General features: G+C 36.1%; 1 protein-coding gene across 2 annotated transcripts; it reads right to left on the bottom strand.

Moving 5' to 3' along the window:
- Positions 1–863: 863 nt before the first annotated feature.
- Positions 864–21095, bottom strand: LOC123670257 (protein sprouty). Of its 2 annotated transcripts, none has more exons than XM_045603766.1 (2): positions 21067–21095; positions 864–1929 (listed from the first exon to the last, which is right to left on the bottom strand). In XM_045603766.1, exon 2 carries the CDS (start codon positions 1870–1872, stop codon positions 1243–1245), a length of 630 nt encoding a protein of 209 aa, XP_045459722.1. In that variant the 5' UTR covers positions 1873–1929; positions 21067–21095; the 3' UTR covers positions 864–1242. The 2 variants fall into 2 exon arrangements, with proteins under 2 accessions (XP_045459722.1, XP_045459721.1); XM_045603765.1 differs by lacking the exon at positions 21067–21095 and adding an exon at positions 7476–7654.
- Positions 21096–26055: the final 4960 nt, after the last annotated feature.

Below are 26055 nucleotides of genomic sequence, written 5' to 3'. Positions count from 1 at the left end.
CGTATCTATTTACGGGTATATTATAAATTTCGTTTTTATTTTGTATTAATATTAAATTTAAAAACTTAAAATTTAACCGGGATTTATAAGCATTAATTAATTTCCTCACTGTGAGGAATATTTGTTCAATTGAATGTAAAAAATTATGAAACGAAAAAATGAATCTTTATTTTCGGAATGCATTCCAGGCATCAGTTAAACATGTTTATCTGGGTATGAGCGGAGGAAGGAAGAGTGAGACAGGAGGTGCATCCTGCGCCGAAAGGAAGCGGCGCGCCTAACTTCCTCCTGCCACTCGTAAACGAACCACTATTTATACACCGACACATATGCTTCTTTAGACGCAGCGTACACGTAGCAACTATAGTTGACTAATACGTAAACTTTTCAAAAGTTTTGGATTAATTGGTTGCATCAAGTTTGCCTAGAGAAAACGTTAACAGAATTTTGCTAAATTTAGAACCTATCTGAATAGAATACCCTTAATAGTTATACTTTTAATATACAAAGGCGTACAATAAATAGGTGATTCATTTGTACTTTAATTAAAACGTATTTTGATATAAGATAAATTTATCTACTTGTGTGAAATATTGAAGTACCATTTTTGTCTGTCTATTAATACTTTATAAGTATAAAAAGTTACGATAGTTTATCAAACATAGTTCGGTACTCCTCATATTATTTTGTAACATTAATTCAGATTTAAATTATCATTGCATTTTTAGACCGAGAAGTACATAATGTAAACTGTCCATACGAAACGTGAATATTATAATATCACAAATATATGAGGTTACTTAAAGTGCAGTGGTTTACAGCTTTATGACAAAAGAAAACAAATATTGTAGTAAACATTCGTATTTATAATATAATGTTGTCGTTTTATTTACAAATAAATACAAATTCAGTTAATAAATAAATGGTAAATTATCTACATCTTAATAAGTATGTTTTATATCTCATTTCTTAATCTTCTCTGGATCTGTGTGGAATCCAAAATACTAACGTTAGCGTTTTCTTATGACACGTTTCGGTCTCAAGAAAATTTGAGACTTTCGGCGTTCGGGCGACACGTTCACGTACATTCACACCATACGACTATATTTACAGAGACGTTCACTCGGCGGGCCGGGGCTCGTCCGCCGCCCCGGCCCGCCCGCGGCACCGGCCTCGCGGCCTCGAGTCCGTCCGGAGCGGCGGCCGCTCGCCAATAAATATTTGTACACGCGGGCGGCGGGACTAGATAATACTGGAGGGCGGCGGCGGCGCGGGGCAGCGGCAGCCGGCGCGGCGGCAGCGCGCGTACGCGGCCGCGCCCGCCGCCGCGCACGCGCGCAGCGGCCAGTACAGCCACAGGCACGGCAGCGGCACCGCCAGCGCCGCCAGCGCCGCCAGCCGCGGCCACGCGCAGCCCGCCTCGCCCTCCTCCTCGCCGCTGCCGCAGTGGTAGAACAGCGCCTTGGCGCAGCACATGCACGACGCGTAGTCGACGCACGCCTCCGCGCTGCACAGGCACGAGCCGCACAGCCAGCGCTGCGGCAGCGGGCGCGGCCGCGCGCACTGCGAGCAGCGGCAGCGGCCGCACGCCGCGCACACGATCGACTCGCCGCCGGCCGCGCGCCGCTTGTCGCCGCCGCCGCCGCCGGGCTGCGCCGTCACCGGCTTGAGCGGCGCGCCGGCGGGCCGGTGCGGCGGCGCGGGCGGCGCGGGGGGCGCGGGCGGCGCGCGGCGCGGCGCCTCCACGTACGCGTTGCGCTCGCGCTCGGCCTCGGGCCGCGGCCGCAGCAGCGACACGCCGCCCGCGCGGTGCTCGCGCGCCGCCGGCTTGGGCGGCCGGGGCGGCGCCGCCGGCCCGCCATACTCGTCCATCGAGTCCGGCTAACGGCTCTCTGGGCCGTCGCCTTCCTGTTCCCTCATCGTCCCCACCTGAGAAAGACAAACATTTTTTTATTTTAATATTCTTTTTGTGTTAACTGTAGATAGTACCTATTTAGCATCAGCATTACACCCGTGCGAAGTCGGGGCGGGTCGCTACTTATATAGCATAAATATTCTATTTTCTTTTACTGATTTTATTGAATATGAATTTGTTATGTTTAACTTAATTTGTGCGTTGTACGTAAATTTCCTTTTTCCGAAAAGTGTTTACCTTTTGGCTGATCATCCTTAACACAGATTATACTAATAATATAATCCGCATAGGATGATCAGTCAGAACTCAAAATATTTTTTTGTAATGATATCCTTTGCATTAGTAAATTTTTGTAACTGATACCATTTGTTAAAAAGGTTTTATTTTTAAAAAAAGGGTATTTATATAATTATATAACCTATCACTAAGGCAAAGTTTATATGTACTTAATCTTCTAATATATAAAATTCTCGTGTCGCAGTGTTTGTAGTTTAACTCCTCCGAAACGGCTTGACCGATTCTCATGAAATTTTGTGTGCATATTGGGTAGGTCTGAGAATCGAACATCTATTTTTTATACTCCTCAGTTATAGGGGGGGGGGGTTATTGAACGGGTTAATAAAATATTATGAAATTTTGTGTACATATCAGGTAGGTCTGAGAATCGGCCAACATCTATTTTTTCATATCCCAGTTAAAAGGGGGGCGGGGGGATCTAGGGGGGTTAATAACATATATGGCAAAACAACGATTGCGGGGCAGCTAGTATTTTTTATAAAAATACGTACTTTTACATATTTTGTTATTGTAAGTTTTGTTGGCGTTAATATTTAATAAATAAATAAAAAACGCGCACGTAAATACGAAGTTCGGACGAGGAAAATACATTTTCGTATGCACTCGCACGCATCATTCCCTTTCAAAATAATTTCGTTCTACTTCGCTTATTGTTTTTGCGACTGCTCATTGTATAGAGATTCTGCTACAGAGTCCTTAGCGATTTCCTGTTAAGATCTTAATTGCCATATGAAATAAGTAGACGCCTGACGACCGTAAGAATAGACGCCTATCAAAATATGTTTTTCCCTTACTCGAATTCATTATACTAGGTACAAATCACATACTTTTTTATGTCCTAACATATTGTAATAACATTTGTCATAAGTTTTAAGATAAACTTAAGAACCATATGAACAAAAATTATGGAATATATTCAGATTGATTCCTTTGTTAATTATAATTTTATACTGCTTAACTTTTTGTTACATTTAATATTTTTGTCAATAAAAGCAAACACTAAAATTCGCGTATCATTACCGAGAACATCACATTAAGAAATATAATTTTGTTACCAATTTTAAAACGGCATTAGTGTACTTAGGATCACTATTAATGTTATTAATTATTTTTTAAAATCATTTTTTTTTTTTTTTTTTGTAATCCTACACTTGTTTTTACTGATGATAAAATGTAAGATCTACGCATCACAATTTATCATCTCACCAACGTTATTCCTTTAATTTCTGTGTCATAAATAACGCAATAAAATTTGTTCCTTCACAAAAAAGAACACAATAAATTTTAACAAATACTTGGGTTAGCTTAAAGATAATGTAAATAAAGTGGTGAAAATAATAAAAGCATAAAAATATAACATTTTGTTTATTTGGCATCTTTAACGTAGGTTGATACGTATAATTTAATGAATGGATTGTTTGAATGAAATCGTAACTATCATTTTGCCAATGAGCGGTAAAAATACAACAACTAAATATAGATCAACGGATAAAAAACATTTAATAAAAAAATTCCATCTCTACGAACATATTATTAATAATATAAAATAATATTATTTTAATAATTTATGCAAGTCATTCTAATCAATACCTGCGTCTAAAACTTCATTCACTATTAGTCTTATTTCTAATAATAATAATTATATTGTATGATTAAATGCATACTTCAAAGAAGTGGCTAATCGACTAATCCTGTATACCTATTGTTTCTTTTGAGATTAAATTAATAGCATCAGTGAAAAGGAATTGCAAGCGCATTATACCTACGTGATTATTTAAAATATGTTGACTTAATTCAACGTTCGTTGCCAGTTACTTTATCAAAGACTAAGGGGCCAGTTTCATCTCAACTAATAAACTAAAGCTTTTTAATTCATATTTGTGAATAGAAATATCTCATAAATACAGTGGAATTCCGTGGTGAAAAAGAATAATACATCAAAAACGTTTATTTGTAAGATATCATCGTCTGTCAAATAGCAATATCCCCAATTGGTGTAATAGGGCCTAAAATGCGTACTAAATTAGTGAATCTATTAGTACACTGTTACAAATCTTGATTAAGCATTTGGTTGTGTTTAAAGATATTTAAATATTTGATATAGGGGTTGGTAATATAATATATAGTGGTTGTAGAATATAAGGATATTATAAAATTTATTAATAAGCAATCCGCTATCAAATAAAACAGCAATAAATACGTTACACTATTGTTTACTTATTTGATAAACATACATTACATATATATATATATATATATATATATATATATATATATATCAGATGTAACTTAAAGTGATATGTACTAAAAGTGTAATTTAGGTATTTTTTTAATTACTTACTTCATATTTTTATCATGTTTCTATACTACATATACTTTAAAATTTTATGATAAACTTCTTTAAAATGAAATGATTATTTAGCACCAGCGATTACCATTATTTTTTTACGTGTATTATTTTCTTTCAGCGATAATTCATTTCATCCGTTTTACATTCATTCATGATGTATACTTCACTCATTTCAAACAATGAATGAATCAATGAAATGGGCAAACGTTAAATTGAAGACAACATAAAGCTTTAGTGAAGACTTAATTTAAACGTCTCTGTTAAACGATGCTCAACTGTTAAAAGGTACAATATTAGTCATTTAATTTTACAATCTATTTCTAAAATCGTAAATGCTTTGAAACAAACTTTTTCTATTTGACATAATCGTATATAGGTACGTAGTAAATGGATTTTTTACTTTTTTGTTCACCTTAAATACTACTTATATAACAATTCGTGTAGTACTTTATGTAAGACTTCATTTACGATTCAGCCCGTAATATCTCACTTCTAGGCATAGATATTATAATAACAGGGAACGACTGCTTTACGTGCTCTTCGAGTCACGGTGGGGAGTCTGACAAGGACAGACATCCAAAGAGGAAATAAATTTTTGCACAAAAATAAATATCCAACCCAAGCGGGAATCAAACGCGCAAACCGCCGGTTTTTAGGCGTGTACATGGCACACGCACTGCTACACCAGAGCGGTTGTTGCGGAGATTTTCGTCAGCAATTAATTTCGGTGTACGTAGACGTAAAAGTTAAAAGAATTGCGTTGATAATTATAATTAAATTGTCGATAGTGTATTGTTATTTTATGACTCACTTCATATTACGGGAAATGTCTGTACATGTGTAAAATCACATATTTTTTTTATAATTCTTTCGAGATAGAAGCAGATTTTTAGGCACTCGTGACTGATATAATAAAAAAAAGATTAAGTAAGCCAGCATTTGTATCTTTTTTTTTGCATTTTATGTATTTAACGATATAAATAAACTAAATAATACCGTGACAATAAAAATGATTATGAGAAAGTTGAATCAATAACTCACATATCTCGTCTAAGTGTTGAAACATTATAATTAGTCTGATTAATATGATTACGATAGAATTAATAATGTCAGTAATTTACATATATGTAAACTATGGAGGCATCTGGCTTCCATACGCGTGTATCTGATTCGAAATAGTGTCGCCTCTATACGAAATTAAAGTTTATGTACCTACTTTCTTTTAAGATTATTTAGTTTTAATGAAATGATATAAGACTTCTTTGTGGGACATTATTATTTCTTTATATTTTATTAGTACTACACGTTTTATTATTATTATTTATTGTTTATATTATGCTTGCATTTGGGTTCAAATTAATTTTACTAGAACTAATTGAATTAAATTATAAGTTTTATCTTATAAAAATAATATGTAGTTCTATATTTATTTTGTTTGTTTAATATGCTAAAACGAATTTTTATGTTGAAATTAATTTTTACCTATAAACTGAATTTATAACTAATAAACTACCATAAACGATAAATATTTTTACTATTCCCTTACAATAACTGTTTATAACGAATAAAAGATAATAACGAAGAATAAAATAAAATAATTCAAAATCTTTAGAATGTGTATATTCTATACATAGAAATTATCAGTATATCAATTATTTAAAAACAAAAAAAAAGGTTAACGACCGTCATTAACCTTTTAAATAATACTCACTTCTCGTATTGGTTTCAATAAGATTTTTACTAAAAATTACTATTCGGTAGAAAGAACTTAAAAATATGGTCAAGAATAATAATGAATATTAATTTAAGAAATATAATCTAATGCAATGTGTTATTTATATCTTACGCACGACATATTAATTGCATCCAAAGTTTTTATAAACGATTACTGCAAGGACTTGAGAATGGAACTTTTCTTCTAGACTTATAATGTTTTACGTGTTTCAATCTGAGTTTAAAGCGAATTAATTAGTTTTTCTCGCGGTATAACTCGTGTATTGTTTTGTCTAAAAGCGTTTAACATCGTAGAGTCTGTTAAAGATAGGCGTTGTGTATTGTTTACAATACATTTTTATTCTTATCAGCGTTCAGTTATCAAACGTTGTCGAAATTGGTCTCGCTGTTGCTATAATAAATCTTAATAAAACAATCAAATATGTAATAAAACTTCATCGTAATCTTCGTTTAAGTGACGTTACTCGAAACTATATACCTAGCTTCCCTTGCTAGTTAAAAACGTAACTGAGTTTGTCGCGGACGTAGCGACTGGGAAAAGTTTGTGTACTCTCCGTTTTGACTCGAAGGTAGTTGTTATTTCGCTCTAATGATGTTTGAAGTAACATTATAAATGAAAACTTTCTTAAACTTGTTAGCGCGGCTCGCGGCGCGCTCGCTGGGCGCTCGGCTGAGGCGCACACGTGTGACGGCGCTAGTCACTCTCAGCGCCTCGGCGATCGCCAGGCTCATCATTCATGTTTGTTCAACTTTTTCGCGACCGGAGTGATTACCTACGTTTGACACGAGAACCATAAAATCTAGCCAGACGAATCCGCTGCGGTTCGTCACATCCTGGATATGGGATGACGTCGTGCGAGTACTTACGAAGCAGACGTTCCTCGGTCACACGTCTCCTACACACATCTCACAAGGGCACTCGGGCCGACTGGCCCCACACACAACACTGAGCTTCTATGCTCGGACGTTAGTGCCGGACCGAAACCGCGCCGGTAGGCTCACTGACACACGAAAATACGGCAAAACCACCGAATTTTGGTCGTGCAAATCCACGGGAAGGCTCATAAGACCGGCGCGGTCCGGAGTGGCACCTGGCGCGGGCGGGGGGCGGCCCACGCACCGGCCTCGATTCTCGTCCGCCCGCCGCGCGGTTATCACTGCAATATGGCCGCTACTCACTTCCTCGGTGAAGTTCTTCGTTGATTTCTACTCCTGATCTCGATGACGGCGATTTTCGTAACCGTTCCGAACTCGTGCGGATTCACTGCACTTATCCTTATACACATTTTAATGGAAAACCGGGAGCGTTAGCGCTACGCTCCAACGAAACAACCGTTCCGTTCGCTGGCACATTCCGCACTGGCGTCGGGCGCGGGAGCGGGCCGGCGGAGAGCCACACCCCGCCGCCGCGCGTCCCTCAGAGCGCGCTTCGCCTTTTTATGAATGGAAGGCGGCCATACTGAATGAACCGCGTACACGAAGCGGTCGGCCGCTATTTTCGCAGGCGAACGGGGACGGCGAGGGGGGCAGGGACCGGAAGCGGGCTGCGAGCGCTCGCGGTGCCAAATTTTGCGGCGCGGGCGACGGCAGCGGATGTGCTCATTTATCGAGCTTCCGGTGAGATCCCCGCGCGGCCGCATCCGGGAATTAGGTTTCCGGTCGACGAGAGTCGAACTACGCCGCCCACTTTCGTCCTGCAACTGTAACTTCTCTCGTTCCTCATCCAACACACAAAACGCGCATCCATTCAAATATCCTCCCTTCGACAGACAGTCAATGTGAAATGATCCTCTCGAGTATCCGGGAGAGCCGAGCCGAGGAGGACAAGAGGCGAACGCCGACGTGTTATCGCAGTGGTAATAGGTAGAGCGAGTATAATTTCCGCAAAGTTGCAACGACAATAAGGCGCGTTGTGCACGCGGCGTCTCTGTGTCAAGGACGAGCGATAACGTTACGCCATACGAGATGTTGTCATGATACATAAGGGAGAACGAATTTAAACTTCTTTCTTTTTCCACTCCTTTAAAAACTATGAAACTTTAATCTTCATTTTAACATTTACCTTAACGCTAATGTTCGATTTGAATGAACTAAAGCACTAAGACTTTTTGTAGATATATGAGCCTATAATCTACATCTTTTTAAAGTATAAGAGATACTGTCTCAAAGAGCGAGATAAAATCTAAATCAACATTAAACGTTGACGAGAATGTGTTGTAAATACCAAATATTAATTCACAGGCGAGTGAATGGACGTCATAAGTTTGTCATGCAAAAAATAATCTCTACCTGAGGTTAGTTTTTCTATTGTCCAGATGCTAACGCCAACCGCATGACAATGGATCTTAGATTTCCATTTCATTTCTACGAAAGACTTTAATGAAATGACAGCACAAAAATATTAACTGATTCATTTATAGGAATGGTAAAATAATTTTTAATTTCTGCGATTGTAAAACAGAGATTCAATTTTTATATATAGGTATAACCTTAATAAATATATTATATATTAATATATTATAGATAGGACCTAAATAAATATATTACTATATTACGTTCAAAACTACATCACAAACGGTATAAGGCATAATCTCAGAGATTTTTTTATGATCGAATAAAAATATACATTGGTATAGCCTTCAATGTCACAATGTAGGTAACATTGGCATCGACATACGATAACACGTGTTCCCCTAAATGTAAATTATTATTAGTTAAACTATGTACTTATAATTGAATAACATTATTTAACATACAATCCTGAAAAACATTTTATTTTATAGTAATCTTAAAAATTGGGTAAAAATGAAACAACTTTAATAACTTTTTAATCCATAACGTGTGTTCTTTTATTAAAATTCTTGCAATAAATAATGTAAAAAGCAATTGCAAACTATTAAAAGATTTATACCGACCGGAACAGAGGGTCGACATGTGTTTGAAGCGAATGTATTTTTTCTAAGCTTACATCCGGATCAGCGCATTTTTTGTCGAAATAACGGTAAGGAAGAGAAAAGATGCAGGAAGTCTCTTTTTTATCATATCCTAATTTTATACATTTAACAAATGAATTAATTTTAGAAACTTACTAAGAAGACAAATGTGATAACATTATAACAGTAACTTAATAGACCTGCTACTTTTATTTAAAGCACGACTCACTACTTAGCTTTATTACTTTTATTTTAGATACCCAATACAAAGGCTATTTATCTCATTGAATATCATTCTACTTCATGTACCTAATTGGTGTTATTTGATTTTCTATGTTTAGTTATTTCTCATTATTACTCCCTTTTCATCACTTCAGCCTAATAAAGTCCACTGCTGGACACAAGCTCGCGCCAAAAATGGCAGGAACTCATAAGTGTTGCCCATAGTCACCACGCTGGGCAGGCGGGTTGGTGGCCGCAGGGCTGTCGCATCAAAGACGCAAAGCTTTTTAAATTTTTTAAATTTAAATTACTAATTTAATTTAAAAACACACTCCTTTTATAATACTTAAATTTAATTAGTATTGGTAACTTGGTCCCAACAAGTCCAAAGAAGAATTGATAACATGATATAGTAAAAGAACAATGGTAGGTATAGTAGGTATAGTGACAGCAATTTGAAACGACATTGATGACCGATTGTACCCGCACAAGGCTTCATTTCACGGAATGATGAATTACGTCCAAGAATGAACACAGTGGTTTCAGGGTAAAAATGTTTTCTTAGTATAGCACTCCCACCATCATTTTTATTTTCCAAAAAACATTCTATTAGGTAAGTTATATCTATGATATGAGGCTAGATCTGTTTCAAAATATATATAACATTGTATATATGTAACACGCCTCAGCCAGTGTCGATAGAACATTTCCACTAGTAGGTATGGATGAGTCAGACTCATTGTTCCTTTTTATCCGACACCATATAAGAGCTATACCATATAAGACAACGTGGGCTGTTTAGACATTTCAATATCCGTATGAATATAGAGCGCAATGGCTCGAATGATATAAGAAAAAACTTTTTTTTGATTGTACACCGTATGAACGTGGGTCTCGATAGAAATCAGGTTTCGTTTGTTATTCTGGAGGCGGTGTGTCGGTCGAGCGGAAGCCTTCGCCTCCGCCTCGCTTTCCATCCGCCTCGGCGCGACGACCGCAACCGGTGATCCTATTGACAGTATTACCCATACTTCTGGCTAAATATACCATTTAAATTTATTGATTAACAGTATTTTAGAAAGGTTTACTCGTAATCTATGTTATTTTCTTATTATATAGTTAATTAAATGCAAATTTTAATTACTTATTTTAAATTAATATAAATTATTACTAACTTAAAAAATCAAGAATTTATATATTGTTGTTGTGTGGTTTTTCGTAATTTGATATTAAATAATTTAATTTAATTAATTCTCATACTCGTCTTACGCTAAAAGGAAAGGTTTATTTTTCAATTCAATTTATATTAAGGACATCGCGAATACTATTCCATTATAATGGTTCACAATGACATGTATTGTAACCTAATGTCCCTGAGTAAATTATTCAACATAAAAACATTGTTTACAGTTATTTGAAGATCATTAAAGAGCAATCATATAAACTTTTTAACATTATACTCGTAACAATTGATGTTCCGGATATCTGTATCCGTATCCGTAGCCGCGGATATCCGCAGGAAAAATGAGGTCCGTATCCGTCACTTTTTTGCGGATCTTTTACGGATCTTTTGTTAATTTTCAAATTCAGTCGACATGACAAAATACTGCATAATAATTTAGATTATGTGATTAAGTAGTATAATAAAAAAAAATCCATTCAGAGTATTTTTTTATTTCGTAAAATCAAATATTTGGACCTTTAGTTGCAAATGTATATTCTAGTAGGTTACCATACTAATATATAGTATATAACTATAAGATACTAATCAACTATTTCATTTGATCACTATGTGAAAGTATGACATTACTTTTATAAATGTAAGAAAATGAAAAACAAACCTGTTTTTATTGAAACAAGTTTTTCGGATTTTATCCCGGTTTATTAAGTTTTTTAGATGCTCAACGTTTCTTGGACCTGGTTGCTAAATAACTGTGTTTCTCACAAACAAAAAAAAAAAACTGTCTTCAATTACAAAAGTAGTTTTCAGATGTTGATCAAATTTAAATTAGACCGCAAGACAAGCATCAGCTTTTGATTAAAACAAGAATCATCGAAATTATTTATAAACAATAAACTGCCATGCCCATCAAGTGGATAATATAGCTCACTACGTTATACGATAGTTCGAACTGAAATACTTTCTAATAACGCCATCTATTGGAACTCTATTGGGTTGGGTTCCGATTTATGGCGTTACGACAACGATGTATATGAGGTTAATCCGAGTTGCGATTATTGCTAGTTGAAAAAAAAACGCACCGTTACATAAATATGCGTCATCAAAGATCCCTGATTATATGTCAATCAAATTTTATAAGCGAACTTTAAGACAAGCATTAGCTTACGATTAAAACAAGAATCATCAAAATTGGTTTACCCAGTGAAAATTTATGCGGTATAATACAAACGTAGATCGACGAAAAAATAGTTCAGCAAATACGTATTATTAGATATAACTTGAAGAGTACTTGTTAGATCTCAATTTAATTTAAATGGGACCACATGACACGCACCAACTTTCGATTTAAAAAGAATTATCGAAATCGGTCCATCCAGTCAAAAGTTCTGAGCAGATACTTAAAAAATATATTGTAAACAAAAAGGTTAATAAAAAAAGTTTTCTCTTTCTTTAAAAAAAATAAATAAATAATAAATACAGACGAATAGAGAACCTTCTTCTTTTTGGAAGTCGGTTAATAAAAGTAATACGCTTGTAATGAGAGTCGAAACCTGTCCTGCCCGTCGTTGCGGCGGGCGTGACGTTAACTATCGTTTCAAGGTCACTCGCCGACACCGACTGAGTGAGTAAATAAAGATCCGTATCCGTATTCGTATCCGTGGATATTGACACTAAATATCCGTATCCGGACCCGTATCCGCGGATATACATTTTTGATGATCCGGCACATCACTAATTACAACATTTTTTTTTACAGTTTTTGTTACTTCAACTGTTTTCGAATGTTTAAATAATTTAATTAACATTAAAAGCGTGATGTTGTAAATTTTTCATTAATGCTATGCATTTATTTTTCATTCACACTAAAAGCATACCTAAGTGAAGTTATACCAAAGAAATGTTAAATCGCTTTTACATGCAGGATATAACTGTGTTTGATGAAATTAATCAATCATTTGGTAAAAGTATGTTACATTTACCATGTACATAGTTTCTTGTGATCTGTTCTCAAACTTTTATTAATAAATTGGTAATTATCATATAATTGTTTGCATTTTTTATGAGCAGTCGGGAGGTGTTTGGATGTGCATGTGGGGGTGTTGGTTCCGACACTCATGTACGGAAGTGAAAGTTGGGTATGGCAGAAGAAACATGAAAGCAGAATAAATGCAATTGAGATAAGAGCGTTAAGAAGTATGATAGGAGTTAAACTGAGTGACAGGATAAGAAATAGTGCGATAAGGAAACGTTGTGGTCTGAAAGAAGATGTAGTGACAAAAAATTTAGAAAGGTATGCTCAGATAGTTTGGTCATGTCGAGAGAATGAATGAAGAACGATTGACGAAAAAAGTGTATAAGACGAGTGTGGATGGAAGGGGCGGAAGGGGCAGACCTAGGCGGACGTTCCGACTGGGTTACTTTTCGTTGACCTTCACTTGGTGCTCCCTGGGCAACGGGGCGGGCAGCAGTATCACAGTCGCGGTACTGCTGCTCATCGTGGCTAACGACCGACTCGCGGGGAATGCATTCCGGGCTCTAAATCAGAGTTGTCCCGTGAGCGCATCAGGGGGGAATTCTCCGGTGGCGCAGCGCTCGCACGCCGTGTCAACACGGGGGATGGACGGGTTCGGCGTGCGCTTACCCCGCCGTCGAACGTCGGAGTGGGCAGGAGACCTGGTCGCTCACCCTTTTCTCGTGATCCCGTTTCGTGGTGTCGTGGTCATGTCTCGCTCTTTAATTTTTTTAGGGACTTTTGTCTACACAGACATGCCGGCCCCATCATACCCTAATTCTCACTATGTCTAAGAAATGGAGATGAAATCATTGATGATGTAAGATCATATTAACTAGCAAATTTGCTGCATCAGACAAAGGTTCTGTTAACACAGAAAAAAAAGTATCCATATCAAATTTATTTATACTAAATCGTTTCATCAATAATTCTCTCTCCGTTTCGTATTTACAACATTCACTTAATATGCGGTGTACATCGTCTAGCAGGCCGCATGTGTCCGCTTTTTTCATTAAAAAGGCAAACTTTTTGGATGGAAAATGGCCTGAACGTAATTTGAATGCTGTAGTGATGTACTTCCTACTGATCCTTGCTTTTATAAACCAAGGTAAACGAGGGGGCTGATTTTGAATAATTTTGTACCATATACCCTTTTCTTTACTTCTTTGGAGCCATTTCTTCTAAACAACCCAAATAAAGAAAGGATAAATTTATTGTTAGCTTAGACAGGTTAGTTGGTGCAGTTATATGATAAACTTACGTGCAAATATATACATACTAATACCTATACATAATACTAAAATAAATGCATACCTACATAATACATAACCTTATAAATAAAAAATAATAATAATGATAGACATAACTAATAATATACATAATAAACTCTGAGAGAAAAATATATTAGAACAAAAACTCAATAATGTCATCTCTAGTTTAAGATAAGTAGTTACTTTTTAGATACCTACTTGTTTCTAATTAGTGACTTAGCCTCTTTTATATATTTCGGCAGACTATGCCATAACCTTATAGCTTCAACAGTAAAGGACTGACTGATAAACTTACTTTTATGCATCAGCAACTTTAGTACACGATTTAAAGTGCCAAGCAATCTGATACGTAGCATTACTCGACTTCCTGCTCGTACGAGTATATTTTAGGTATGTATATTAAAATCGGCCATACGTCAAATCTTCAAGAACGAATAAAATTATCTGTATTAAAATTTAAAACTTTTAATAATTATTATTTAAATTATCTTAATCGAGTCCGCTGTGGCGCTAGTTACTATCTATCGATTGTTTTCTCAAAATATTGTGTTATCTTTGAACTTCCTCCTAGAGTCAAATAAAGTTATCAGTCTCATTTAAATCGTAATTCTTTTTAAATGTATTTAAGCTTCGACGGTTGGAATTACATTCACATGAGTATATTACGAAATAGCTCGTCTGGTTACTTAACAACGATAAATAGTATTGTTTTGAACACGTATTTATTATCTTTCGCGAGAATGAGAGCCGATAAGCGGTTCACAAGAGAGTTGTTTGTCTAAAGTGAATATCGCAATGTGAGCCCAAACCGTATGATAACCGTCTGTGTCCTAGTACTGAAAGTCGTTAGTCGCGTTAGGCGCTCTATAATACCGGATATTAGGCCCAGATAAAGGGAGCGCATAGACTACTATTTAGACTATCTTTGTAAACATATTACGTAGCGCGTCGGTCCGATGATAAAAAATATAAAGCACTCGTTATTCGAGCTCCGGGAATTCTGCTAATGTTTTTTCTTAGAAATAAATAAAAACAACATGTACCTACTGCGCGTCGCGCCGGTTTTCGCGGATATTCAATTTTTTACGACATTTGGGTTGTAAACAAGTGTGGCCACGTCAAATTGACACATAGAAGTTTGTATGTAAGCAGAAAATAAGACGAAATATTGGAATAGTTATGAAACAGATGTGTGATGGTTAGCTATTAAAAAAAATTGACAAATAGTTTTTTAATTGTGGTAAAATGTTTTAAGAATGTTTAAGAATAGAATAAAAACGAATTAGCACACTACTTTATGGAAGAAAAAACCGAGTACTTTTGTAAGGCGAAGTCGCTTGTAAAAAACGTGACATTGACATTGTAATACTTATATGTTATTTTGATATAACAATATCTAGTATAAACGAGCGTTACGTAAGAACAAAAGCTAGAATGAAGGATCTCATTGAATGGACGGTGTCGCGCACGACTCACTCCATTCATGGAACGCACTCATCGACGGTGACCTTCCATACCCATGTGGTTATTTAGCGTCGGATGTGTGTAGTAGGTAGCGAATATTCGCTCACGTGACCCATCCGACGAAACGCTCGGCGTCAATCTAACCAATTCACCCGCCATAAATCTATAGTCCCGTCTGTCAGGCAAAGATGGAACATACGCTGGTTGATATTCTCGTTTTAATTGAAGGCAATTACATAAATTCCACGTAGCGGTCGAGTGAGGGCGTGCAAGAGGCGCGGGAGCGGGCGGCGAGAGGCGGTCGACCTTCCGTGAGGCCGTCCGCGTCCGGCGCTGCGGCCCGCGCCATCAGTGCGCTATTACGAGTCCGGCGAGCGCAGAGGAAGCCACCTTAATCACCGACACCGGCGCGGCGCAGCGACTCGCCGGCTCGACTGCCCCCAACAACAATCACTATCTTAGCTCCACGTCCAACGGAACGGGCCCGCATCGACTGCCGCCGGGCATCTTTTCTCTACACAGATTTTATGTTTACACCATGTTTATGTTACTAGACTCGATCATGAACGCAGGCTACAGCCATGCTTTCGCGAATGAATCTGTTGGAGTAATTATAAAACATATAAATTAAATTTTTTAATGTTCATTAGCGTAGCTATATGAATTCATTAAAAAACCGGATCGTCAGTTTTACTATTCAGTAAGGAAATACAATGCAAAGTTGCTATGTTTATACATATATTTTAATCACACTATTTGTTTAGAAATTGTCTAATCGCAAATGTGCGAAAGCAATTCAACGATAATTCTGATTCCTGAATGAGATCAAACATCAAACTTATTGAAGTGAATTCCGCTGACCCGGAACTTTAAGATATTTAACTTTTTATTGCCCAGTCTTTCTAAAATGTGAAATTTTTACTTTTTAATCTTGAAGATAAACACGTTATATATACTCTTTGTAAAATGTTCTCAAGCTATGTAGGTACATACATATGTACAGCATAACATTATTCCCTGTATCAAAACTGTCAGTTGCAAAAGTTTTAAATAATCAAACGTACAGTACCTATGTAATTGACTATTACAGTAGACTTCTTTATTATATATAGCTTAAAAAAGTATCATAATAACGTCAAAGAATGCCAAGCGAATGACGTGTTCGTCCAGGATGTACAATGTTCACACAAAAAGCAAAAGTAGCTGTGACCACGGTCTTCGCTGTGACAGAGCTAGTGAAACACTCTGTTACGGCCAATGACATCACTTTCCACCACCCCACAGACCAACATTCTACTCTATGACCACACCATAGGTCACAGAGTCGCAGCACCAGTCCACGTTGATGTGTGAACTCCAACATTTTTTTCGACTTCATCAATACTGGCCGTATTGTTACTATAGATGAAATTGTTTAAATTATAATAACAGCGTATTGACCGCTTTAGTTTTTTCGGTAGGTATCGTGCGTGATAGCAAGCGTATAATCAATTCCACAGTATGCCAACAACGTGCTATTAGAGAACCTTTTTGAAAGGTTGCTGCGTTTATTCGTTCCCACCGTATAAAATTTGTTCGTGGGAAATGGGAATTGCTTTCGCGAATTAACGTTTCGAAGAGTAGCCCAATTTTCTAGAAAAGGAATTGCTCGTGTTTGGTTTGGTTCTTAAAAAAATAAAACTAGTATTAATTAGTTATCATGGTATTAATGTTATTAAAGTCATTGGAATAAGTTTGCTATAAATATTTATATAACAGTAGGTACATTAAAATATAATGAATTATCATCATCATCACAGCAGCCTTTCGCAGTCCACTCCTGAACATTGTCCTCCACAAGTTGACGCCAAAAATGGCGTGAACTCATGTGTTTTCCCCATAGTCACCACGCTGGGCAGGAGAGTTGGTGACCGCAGGTCTGGCTTTGTCGCACCGAAGACGCTGCTGCCCGTCTTCGGCCTGTGTATTTCGAAGCCAGCAGTTGGATGGTTATCCCGCCATCGGTCGGCTTTTTAAGTTCCAAGGTGGTAGTGGAACTGTGTTATCCCTTAGTCGCCTTTTACGACACCCACGGGAAGAGAGGGGGTGGCTATATTCTTTGATGCCGTAACCACACAACATAATAAATTATACCCGGTTTAATTGCGTTTACTAAAAGCCTCTGGTAGCTTATGATAATAGTGTATGTAAATATTGTAAATATATTTTTAAAAAGTCCTCATAAAATCACAGAACGGTTGACGACTAGCTCTGCACGGTGTAGTGATTAATAAGAGATCACACATAAAAATGGCCAACGCGCACTGTTTTTATTTTAAAAAAGGAAAAATTTACAGGAACTAAGTTTAATGCGAATTTGTTACACACGGAGTTTACATACAATAGCATGAATCATATATTTCGTATGAATAAACATTATATGTACGACCCAGTACTAAATACATATACCGTATTTACCGATTGCCTGTGTGTCATCATAGGTGTCGATGCTATTTATTGTAATCCAAAAATCGGTGTAGCAATACAGTCTAGTCAGCAAGTTTAAAAACGTGTTAAATAAAGATAAAGGTCTTAAAAATATGAGCCCTAAGCATTGAGTTACTATTAGTAATAATAGTTCAATGGCCATAAGTCATTCGATCCGAATGATGTGTAAAAAAATGCATCGGAAGGATTTTCTAGCATGCAAAAAATTTCAAAAGTTATTAACAAATTAAGTTGCAAAAAAATAAATGTAATAAACTTGAATGTACAATTTAACATCTAAGAGTTTTTGCACAAGTTGTGCCAGGCTGCTCAAAGCTTAATACCTATATTGTGTATTTTTATTAATTAAATACGTGTTAGAAAATTCGTAAATAAGTTATTTGATCAGCCTAAAGTAAGACTGGGCAAAAGTGAACTTTAAGCAATATTTTAAATCCATACTGTGATACCAAAAATTGACTAGTCATTAAATCCCCGTATATCACGTTAGTTTATTATTATAATTATTATAAATTGAAATACTCATATAAATTAATAATTACATAATTTATATCTTTGTCACTGTCACTTGACTAAAAATATTTTAAAACTTAATTTTTAACAAAAATCAAGGTATATTTTACAGGTATTTTTAACAGAATAAAAATTGTTTATGTTAGTTTGTTCCTACTTCTTTCTCTGTTTTCTTCTTTTTCTTTTTCTTCTATATTATCTTCGTTAATTGATTTTTTTTTAAAGAATACAGTTGATAGGTGATCTAATCCTCATAAACCAAGTATATGATTGTAAAATCTCAGGAAAATGCAGGGAATTCCTTAACTAATGACAAGTATGGTGCGTTTTGATTTAAATTGATGTGCATTACCTTTTTCGAGATTTTTGTGTAAATTTATTCGTAAGTATATACTTTAATGGTATTTTGTTGGATGATGAACTTTAAATACGCATGATAAATCTCCTCAATTGTTAATAATGAATCAAAACTTAATTTAAATTGGAACTGCTTGGAGTTACACCTAAATTCATTTAAATGAGTTCATTTTTTCATTCAGTTGAATACACCATGAGCCTTACTTTGGGCAATATATGTTTGTATGAATATATGTATTTCGAAATGCTTATAATCCGTAGTGCGTGTATGTCAAGCGAGGCGGCGACGCGGCTAGGTGCGGCGCCGTGGGCGACCAAGCCGCCCACGCGACGCCTGCGACACCACGCCACGCAAATTCCGAGCCCACACCTGCGTACCGTGTTGCCTCACAAGAGTCACAAGCCTTGTGCAGGATGTACAAGTTCATACACACAACTATTTCTCCATACATACTTACATTCTATTACAGATACAATAATATGTTAACAACTGTCTACGACAGAAATCAAGTTTATTGAAGTTAAAAAAAAAGTGTATATGTAAGCTGTGACACGCGACTGGAGCTTGCTTGTTATTAATTGAATAAAATTATAATAACTGAAAAGTTACTTTTAGTATTACGCGTCAGAGTCAATTTTTTTCATACGATTTCACTTCCCGTATTTATTTTCATACAACGGGCCGTATATTATTTTTCAAAGAGTAAACTTCTGAAAGAAACTACATATATAAATACGTCGTCATTATAGTAGTGATGTAAGTAAATAACAGAGGTGATTACTGGATTAGATTACTTTAAAATTCTAATTACAAGGATTCTATTGCTACTTTTTCTTTTTGCTCTCCTAGTATTTAAAAACTAAGTAGGTAAGTTTATTTTCATCAAAAACTTTGAACGCTAAATGCGTAAAAACATACTAGCATGGGTGTTTACAATGTGATGTGTTCTAATCCCCGATCTGGTGACACCACGCGTCCGAACTAATTGACACCTAACATCTGCGGTCCACGTTATCTTACAACTTCGAGACTCATGTGATCCAGCGATACGGATACGTACATACTCTATTGCGTCGATCATTTTCGCTCATACTTCTTACTACTCTAAAATGATTTGCGACGCGTTGGCGCAACGGTCTCAGCAATGGTTTGTGGCGGTTACGCTGGCGGTTGTGCGTTCGATTGCCGTAGTCTGAGCGTTTTTGCTGGTTTATTGTGTGTGTTACCAGACCTCCTACACGGCAGTTAATCCTGATGGGGGCCGTTAAGTGTGACTTTACATTTCAAAATGTGTAAGACTGATTATAAAATAACAATTTTAATAAATAATCAAGGTTTTTATTTAATTTTCCCCCTACATACATTACTGAGAAATATAGGCACCGACTAGTCGGCACATATCTATATGAAATACAAATTTAATAAATTATTTTAATTGTTTTTTCAAACATTTAGTTAATATTTAACGCTGTTGTATCAAACAAAACACAACACTTAGATTTTATAAGGTAAGATTTACTAACCGACTTCAAAAAAGGAGGAGGTTACTCAATTCTACCGTATATATATTTTTTAATGTATGTTCGGGGATAACTCCGTCGTTTATGAACTGATTTTGATAATTCTTTCTTTGTTGGAAAGGAGATATTCCTAGATTTGTACCATGATAAGGAAACCAGGATCTGATAATGGGATCCCAGAGAAATCGAGGGAAACTCTCGAAAATCCGTATAGCTTTTTACTGGGTTTACCGATTTTAATAATTTTTAATTTAATCGAAAGCCGATGTTGATCATGTGGTCACATTTAAATTTCATCGAGATCTGATTACAACTTTTTAAATAATCTTTGATAATGCGTATTTACTTGACAATTTTTCGTCTACCTACATTGTATTACGTTATAATTGAAGTCAGTTTTTCTTCGTTTTCCTGCAAACACAATTATTTATTAAAAATTCTTTGGTCGAAATCAATATATTTAAAAAATAAAAGATACTCATGACAGACAATGTATCGATGTCAATTAATTATTCTTAACGCATATTATGAAGCAATCTTTGATTAAATACCTAGCGTCCATTTGACTACCAAGTACTAAGGAGCTGCAATCGAAAATCTATATTTCTAAGTAGAAATAGAAGTTCTACATCGATAGCAATAGAGTTTAAAATTATATAATGTTTAATATTCGCATTTTTGGACACATGGGGGATAAATTCATATTTTTCATTGTTTCTGATTTTTACTTTTAAAATCTAAATATACTAAAAAATCTTTTTGATCATATAATGAGTTTCGTATTTGATTGATGATTACCGGTACTTACCTACATTTATGCGGGGACTGGCATAAATCTGAAAATTATAACATATTTTTATTACTTTTATTCATTATTTTTAACACTCATTGCATTGGTTATCTCAGTAATTAAGAACTGAGTAAAATCTGAAGATACACTAATGCATAATTAATGGATAATAATTAAGCAAGAAAGTCAAAACATGGTTATTAAATATTAAAAAAATATAGCTTAGTTATTGAACAAATTATTTAGATTAAGAAAACACGATAATATTTTTTTGTAAATGTAAGTAGTAAACTACAATTGAATTTCTACAAGTATATTCGTAGCCTTAATTCTTTTAAATTTAAAATAATTAACACACATGACAGCGTTAAGAGTTGCGTCAATATTGTATGGAAACACAAAAGAGTTGTTACATCTGCGGAAAGAAATTATTCGACCTCTTTGAACGCGTACGCAAGCATCGTCGTATGTCTGCTTCAAGAAGGTCAACCTGTGTATTGCGGACAACAAAAACGTTTATTTGAAATAAAAATATTCATCATGAATGAATAAACAATTCCACGTTCATAGCGTTAATCAATGAGTTGCATGCAGGCAACAGTCCGAGTCGATGTCGAGCTCATTGATCGATCGACTCGATAGACACCAGCACAGGCGCAGCTCGTGTGTACACGCTGCTCACGCGCAAACAAAACCGGATGGCGCACACTGGAGCGCGCTTCGCTGTGTGCGCGCGTGAGCAAAGGATTTCCTACTTTCCGCCCGCACCCGCGCACCCCCCAGACCTGTTGCACTGCTACCGGAGTTACGCCGCATAGTTACCAGACTTGATATGCCTGCTCTCCGCGCCTCGCCCGCTAGCTCGGCCGCGCGTTCGCTCGGGCCCACGCACACTACGCCGTCCGAACACTTAATTATCATCGTGAAATTGTTGCCGATCTCATCTACTCTTATCGGCTGTCGATAATATCTACAGTTGCAATTAATTTGAATATGTAACCAGCTCGAATCGTAATTCACGGTGGAGACGCGATCGTAACTCACTGGAAACTAATTATTTTAGAAGTAAATACTAACACTTTACGAAGCTTGAACGTTTTTCTCTCGCGATAATTATTTTATAAATGGTTTGAAAACTATATTGGCGTTAATATCTACGTATTTATTCATAATTATTTATATCATCAATTTGTTTATCTAAGCTTCGTTTAGAGGAATGTATTATAATATGTAATGACGATTGTGGATGTTTTTTGATGGCGTATAATATGCTGGATAAAATAACTTATGCCTACTTAAATTTCAAAGCTAAGAGGGTCCATAAATTCTAATTTAGGTTATAAAGATATGAGAATACGAGTGGCTCGTTGGAAGATTTAAAGCGGAATCGATATTCATAGCCAGTAACAAACAGTAGGTAGTGAATAATGGTCACTAACTGTAATCACTTTTACAAGGTATATTATTAACTCATTAATCAGCAGACCCTAATGACCGGAAACATAAGTGGCAGTTTGTGTTTGGTTTTATTTGTATCTGTAAACATTAGATTGCGTTTTTAGGGTTCCGTACCCAAAGGGTAAAAACGGAACCCTATTACTAAGACTTCGCTGTCTGTCCACCCGTCCGTCTGTCTGTCTGTCACCAGGCTGTATCTCAAGAACCGCGATAGCTAGACAATTGAAACTTTCACAAATTGTGTATTTGTAAATAATTATTTTGCAGAAATAGGCAAGGCTCTTGCGGATGAAATACTATCTAAAAGACCTAATTGCCTTCCTAACGCAGTGAAAACAACCGCGCAACTCTCTCAGATTGACTCAATGGCTTTATTTGACGTGGATCAGAGCGAGGTTGAGACCATTATTAACAACCTTAAAAATAACTGTGCTACAGGTGTGGATGAAATTTCAACTCAAGTTATCAAATTATCAAAGATATATATTATTCGTCCCTTGACGCACATTTTTAATCAATGCTTTGCCACGGGAACTTTTCCAGACATTTTAAAAAGAGCTTTGGTGCATCCCATCCACAAAAATGGCGTCAAAGATAGTGTTGGTAACTATAGACCAATTTCAGTACTGACAACAGTCTCAAAAATACTAGAAAAACTTCTAAATAACAGGCTTATCAAATTTTTACATAAAACTAATGCCATTGCCGATAATCAATATGGTTTTGTAAAGGGTAAATCTACTGAAGACGCTACCTTAAAACTCACTGAGACTGTTGTCAAGCACCTAGATAATAGAAATAAAGTCCTGGGAGTCTTTATAGATTTATCTAAGGCGTTCGATACTGTGTCTATACCATTACTCTTGGAAAGGCTGGAGTCAATTGGAATACGTGGAACTGCATTGGATATTTTTCGTGATTACCTTTCGAATCGTACCCAATGTGTCAAAATAGGAAATTGCACCAGTGGTGACACTAAGTTAACATATGGAGTCCCACAGGGCAGTGTCCTTGGTCCGACATTGTTTTTGGTTTACATTAACAGTTTGTGTGGTCTGCGATTAACTAACTGTGAAATAATTACCTACGCAGATGATACAGCGCTGATTCTACATGGGAAAGACTGGGCAGAGGTACACAATCACACAGAAAATGCATTGAAACAAATTATAAAATATTTAGATGATAGCTTGCTGACTCTTAATCTGAATAAGACCACATATATGACTTTTTCACTACGTGCAAATACCCAGCCCTCAAGTGATTTTTGTATAAGAGCTCATCATTGTGATAAGTCAGACGACGATTGTGAATGTCACTGTCCCAGCTTAACTTCTACACCCAGTACAAAATATCTTGGTATTATTATAGATAAACATCTCAACTGGTCCCTACATGTTCAGGCTTTAACAGCACGTGTAAGAAAATTGATTCCTATTTTCTATAAACTTAGGATGTCTGCAGACCGTGACATACTAATGAATGTTTATTATGCACTTGTTCAGACCTTGCTTCAGTATTGTGTTGTCACATGGGGAGGCACTAATATTACTATGCTGCTACCACTGGAGCGTGCGCAGCGTGCAATTCTCAAAGTTTTGTCTAAAAGACCACGAAGATATTCCACAGCACTCCTATATCGTGAATGTTCTGTTCTCACTGTCAGGCAGATATTCATCATGCAGTCAATACTTCGTAAGCACAAAAGTTTAATATATAATCCCTCTCAAAAGCGCAACAGAAGTAGGGTGTGTACAATACCGTCACATAATACATCTCTTGCAAAACAGCAATTTTATATCATTGGCGCTCACCTCTATAATAATGCAAATAAAGTGAACAATATTTTTCCCCTTAAAACAATGCACTGTAAAAAAGTAATTCGCGGCTGGCTTCAATCACTTGATTTTGTCGAGACTGAAAATGTAATTCATTATTTAAAAAAAAAAAAATGTTTCTTCTAACACACATGCGCACACGCACGCTCACACGTATACACATGAACACAAACACACACACACACACACACACACACACACACACACAAATACACACACACACACACACACACACACACACACACACACCCACACTCATACACACACACACACACACATATAGATATGGAGTAAAAATGAGCACACCCGCACACACTTTATTACCCCCAAAAAAGAAAGACAATATTGTTTAAATACTATTTTTATAATATTTCTCAAGTAGATTTGCACCTGTTATGTACGTAATGTTTGCTATGTCTTATATCTCACAGTGGAAGACGCAGGCAGCTGTATCACAGTTTATACTATTACGGCTGCCAACGTTAACTTGTATATGTTTCTGTTTAAAATGTGAATACTTAACGTACTGTAAATTGTTTTGTTAATAGGAGTGAATAAATAAATTATTATTATTATTATTTCTGTTGCCGCTATAATAAAAAATACTAAAAACAAAATAAAATTTTAAATTAAGGGGGCTCCCATACAACAAAGGCGATTTCTTGCCTATTTTTGCTCGATATCAATAAATGGTAACAGGTAGGCACTTGAAATATTTACAAAATACTTAATTGTATATTTACTTTAATAATAAATAATAAAATTATAATAAAAAATATATTCAGTGGGGACTCTCATACAAAAAAAGTGATTTTTTGTCGCTTTTTGCCCGATATTAAACTCAGCACTAGGTAAACGCTTGAAATATTCACAAAATAATTAGTTTTATGTAACAATTAAATGTTTTACAGAACATTTACTTATATTTAGTTTAGTCAATGGTACGGAACCCTTCGTGCGCGAGTGTGACTCGCACTTGGCCGATTTTTTAGTTTATTCTACTCAAGCAACTAAGTAATTATTTATTACTAATATTATTTGACTCGTATTTACGTTTACATTTCTGAGAACGCAATTCGAATTTATATAGTATCTTTAGAATAGAAAAACAAATAGATATGCATTTTGTGTAGTACATAGGTATATGAAAATATTTATTCTTTCTCATTTCATTACTAGAAGATTCAATTGCAGGAATGTAGAGATAGAGAAAGCTTCTCGTTCAAGTTTAATGTATTCAGATCGTTATCGCGTCTAGGATAATTGATTTCGTATTTTATTTTTTATCTCGTGTTTATTTCATACAAGAAGCACTCTGTAGCGGAATGCGTGCATATATAAGTACAATGTATAAGTTGGCCACAGCGACACAAGCGTCCCAATTGCCTCGGAGCTCTAAGTTCGATGAAGAAAAAAAAACAGGTAGCGCCGTCCTGCCGTATCGATCTTTATGTTATTTTTTTATTTATCTTTTTTATCTGGGCCTCCGCTCCGAGACTCGGACTCGAACGGAAGTTGTAACGATTTTTAATCGCACCAAGTATCTCGGCCGGCCGGTTCGTACGGTCGCTTCGGACAACGAGTTTATATATAGATATATATTATTTTTTGTAAACAACCACCGGAAACGGGCGAGAGATCTCAGTGATTTGGAACACATATCTTCCATTACGTCTCCTCGCTCTTTGTAACAATGATAAGGTGGAGATAA

This window comes from Melitaea cinxia, chromosome 4 (assembly GCF_905220565.1).
Source record: "Melitaea cinxia chromosome 4, ilMelCinx1.1, whole genome shotgun sequence".
In the NCBI taxonomy this organism is placed as follows: domain Eukaryota; kingdom Metazoa; phylum Arthropoda; class Insecta; order Lepidoptera; family Nymphalidae; genus Melitaea; species Melitaea cinxia.
Note: the sequence above shows the minus strand (reverse complement) of the source record. Positions and strands in the feature narration are given on the sequence as shown.

Excerpts from the sequence above, each read along its gene's own strand:
- LOC123670257 (XM_045603766.1), bottom strand. The coding sequence starts at position 1,872 with ATGGACGAGTATGGCGGGCCGGCGGCGCCGCCCCGGCCGCCCAAGCCG.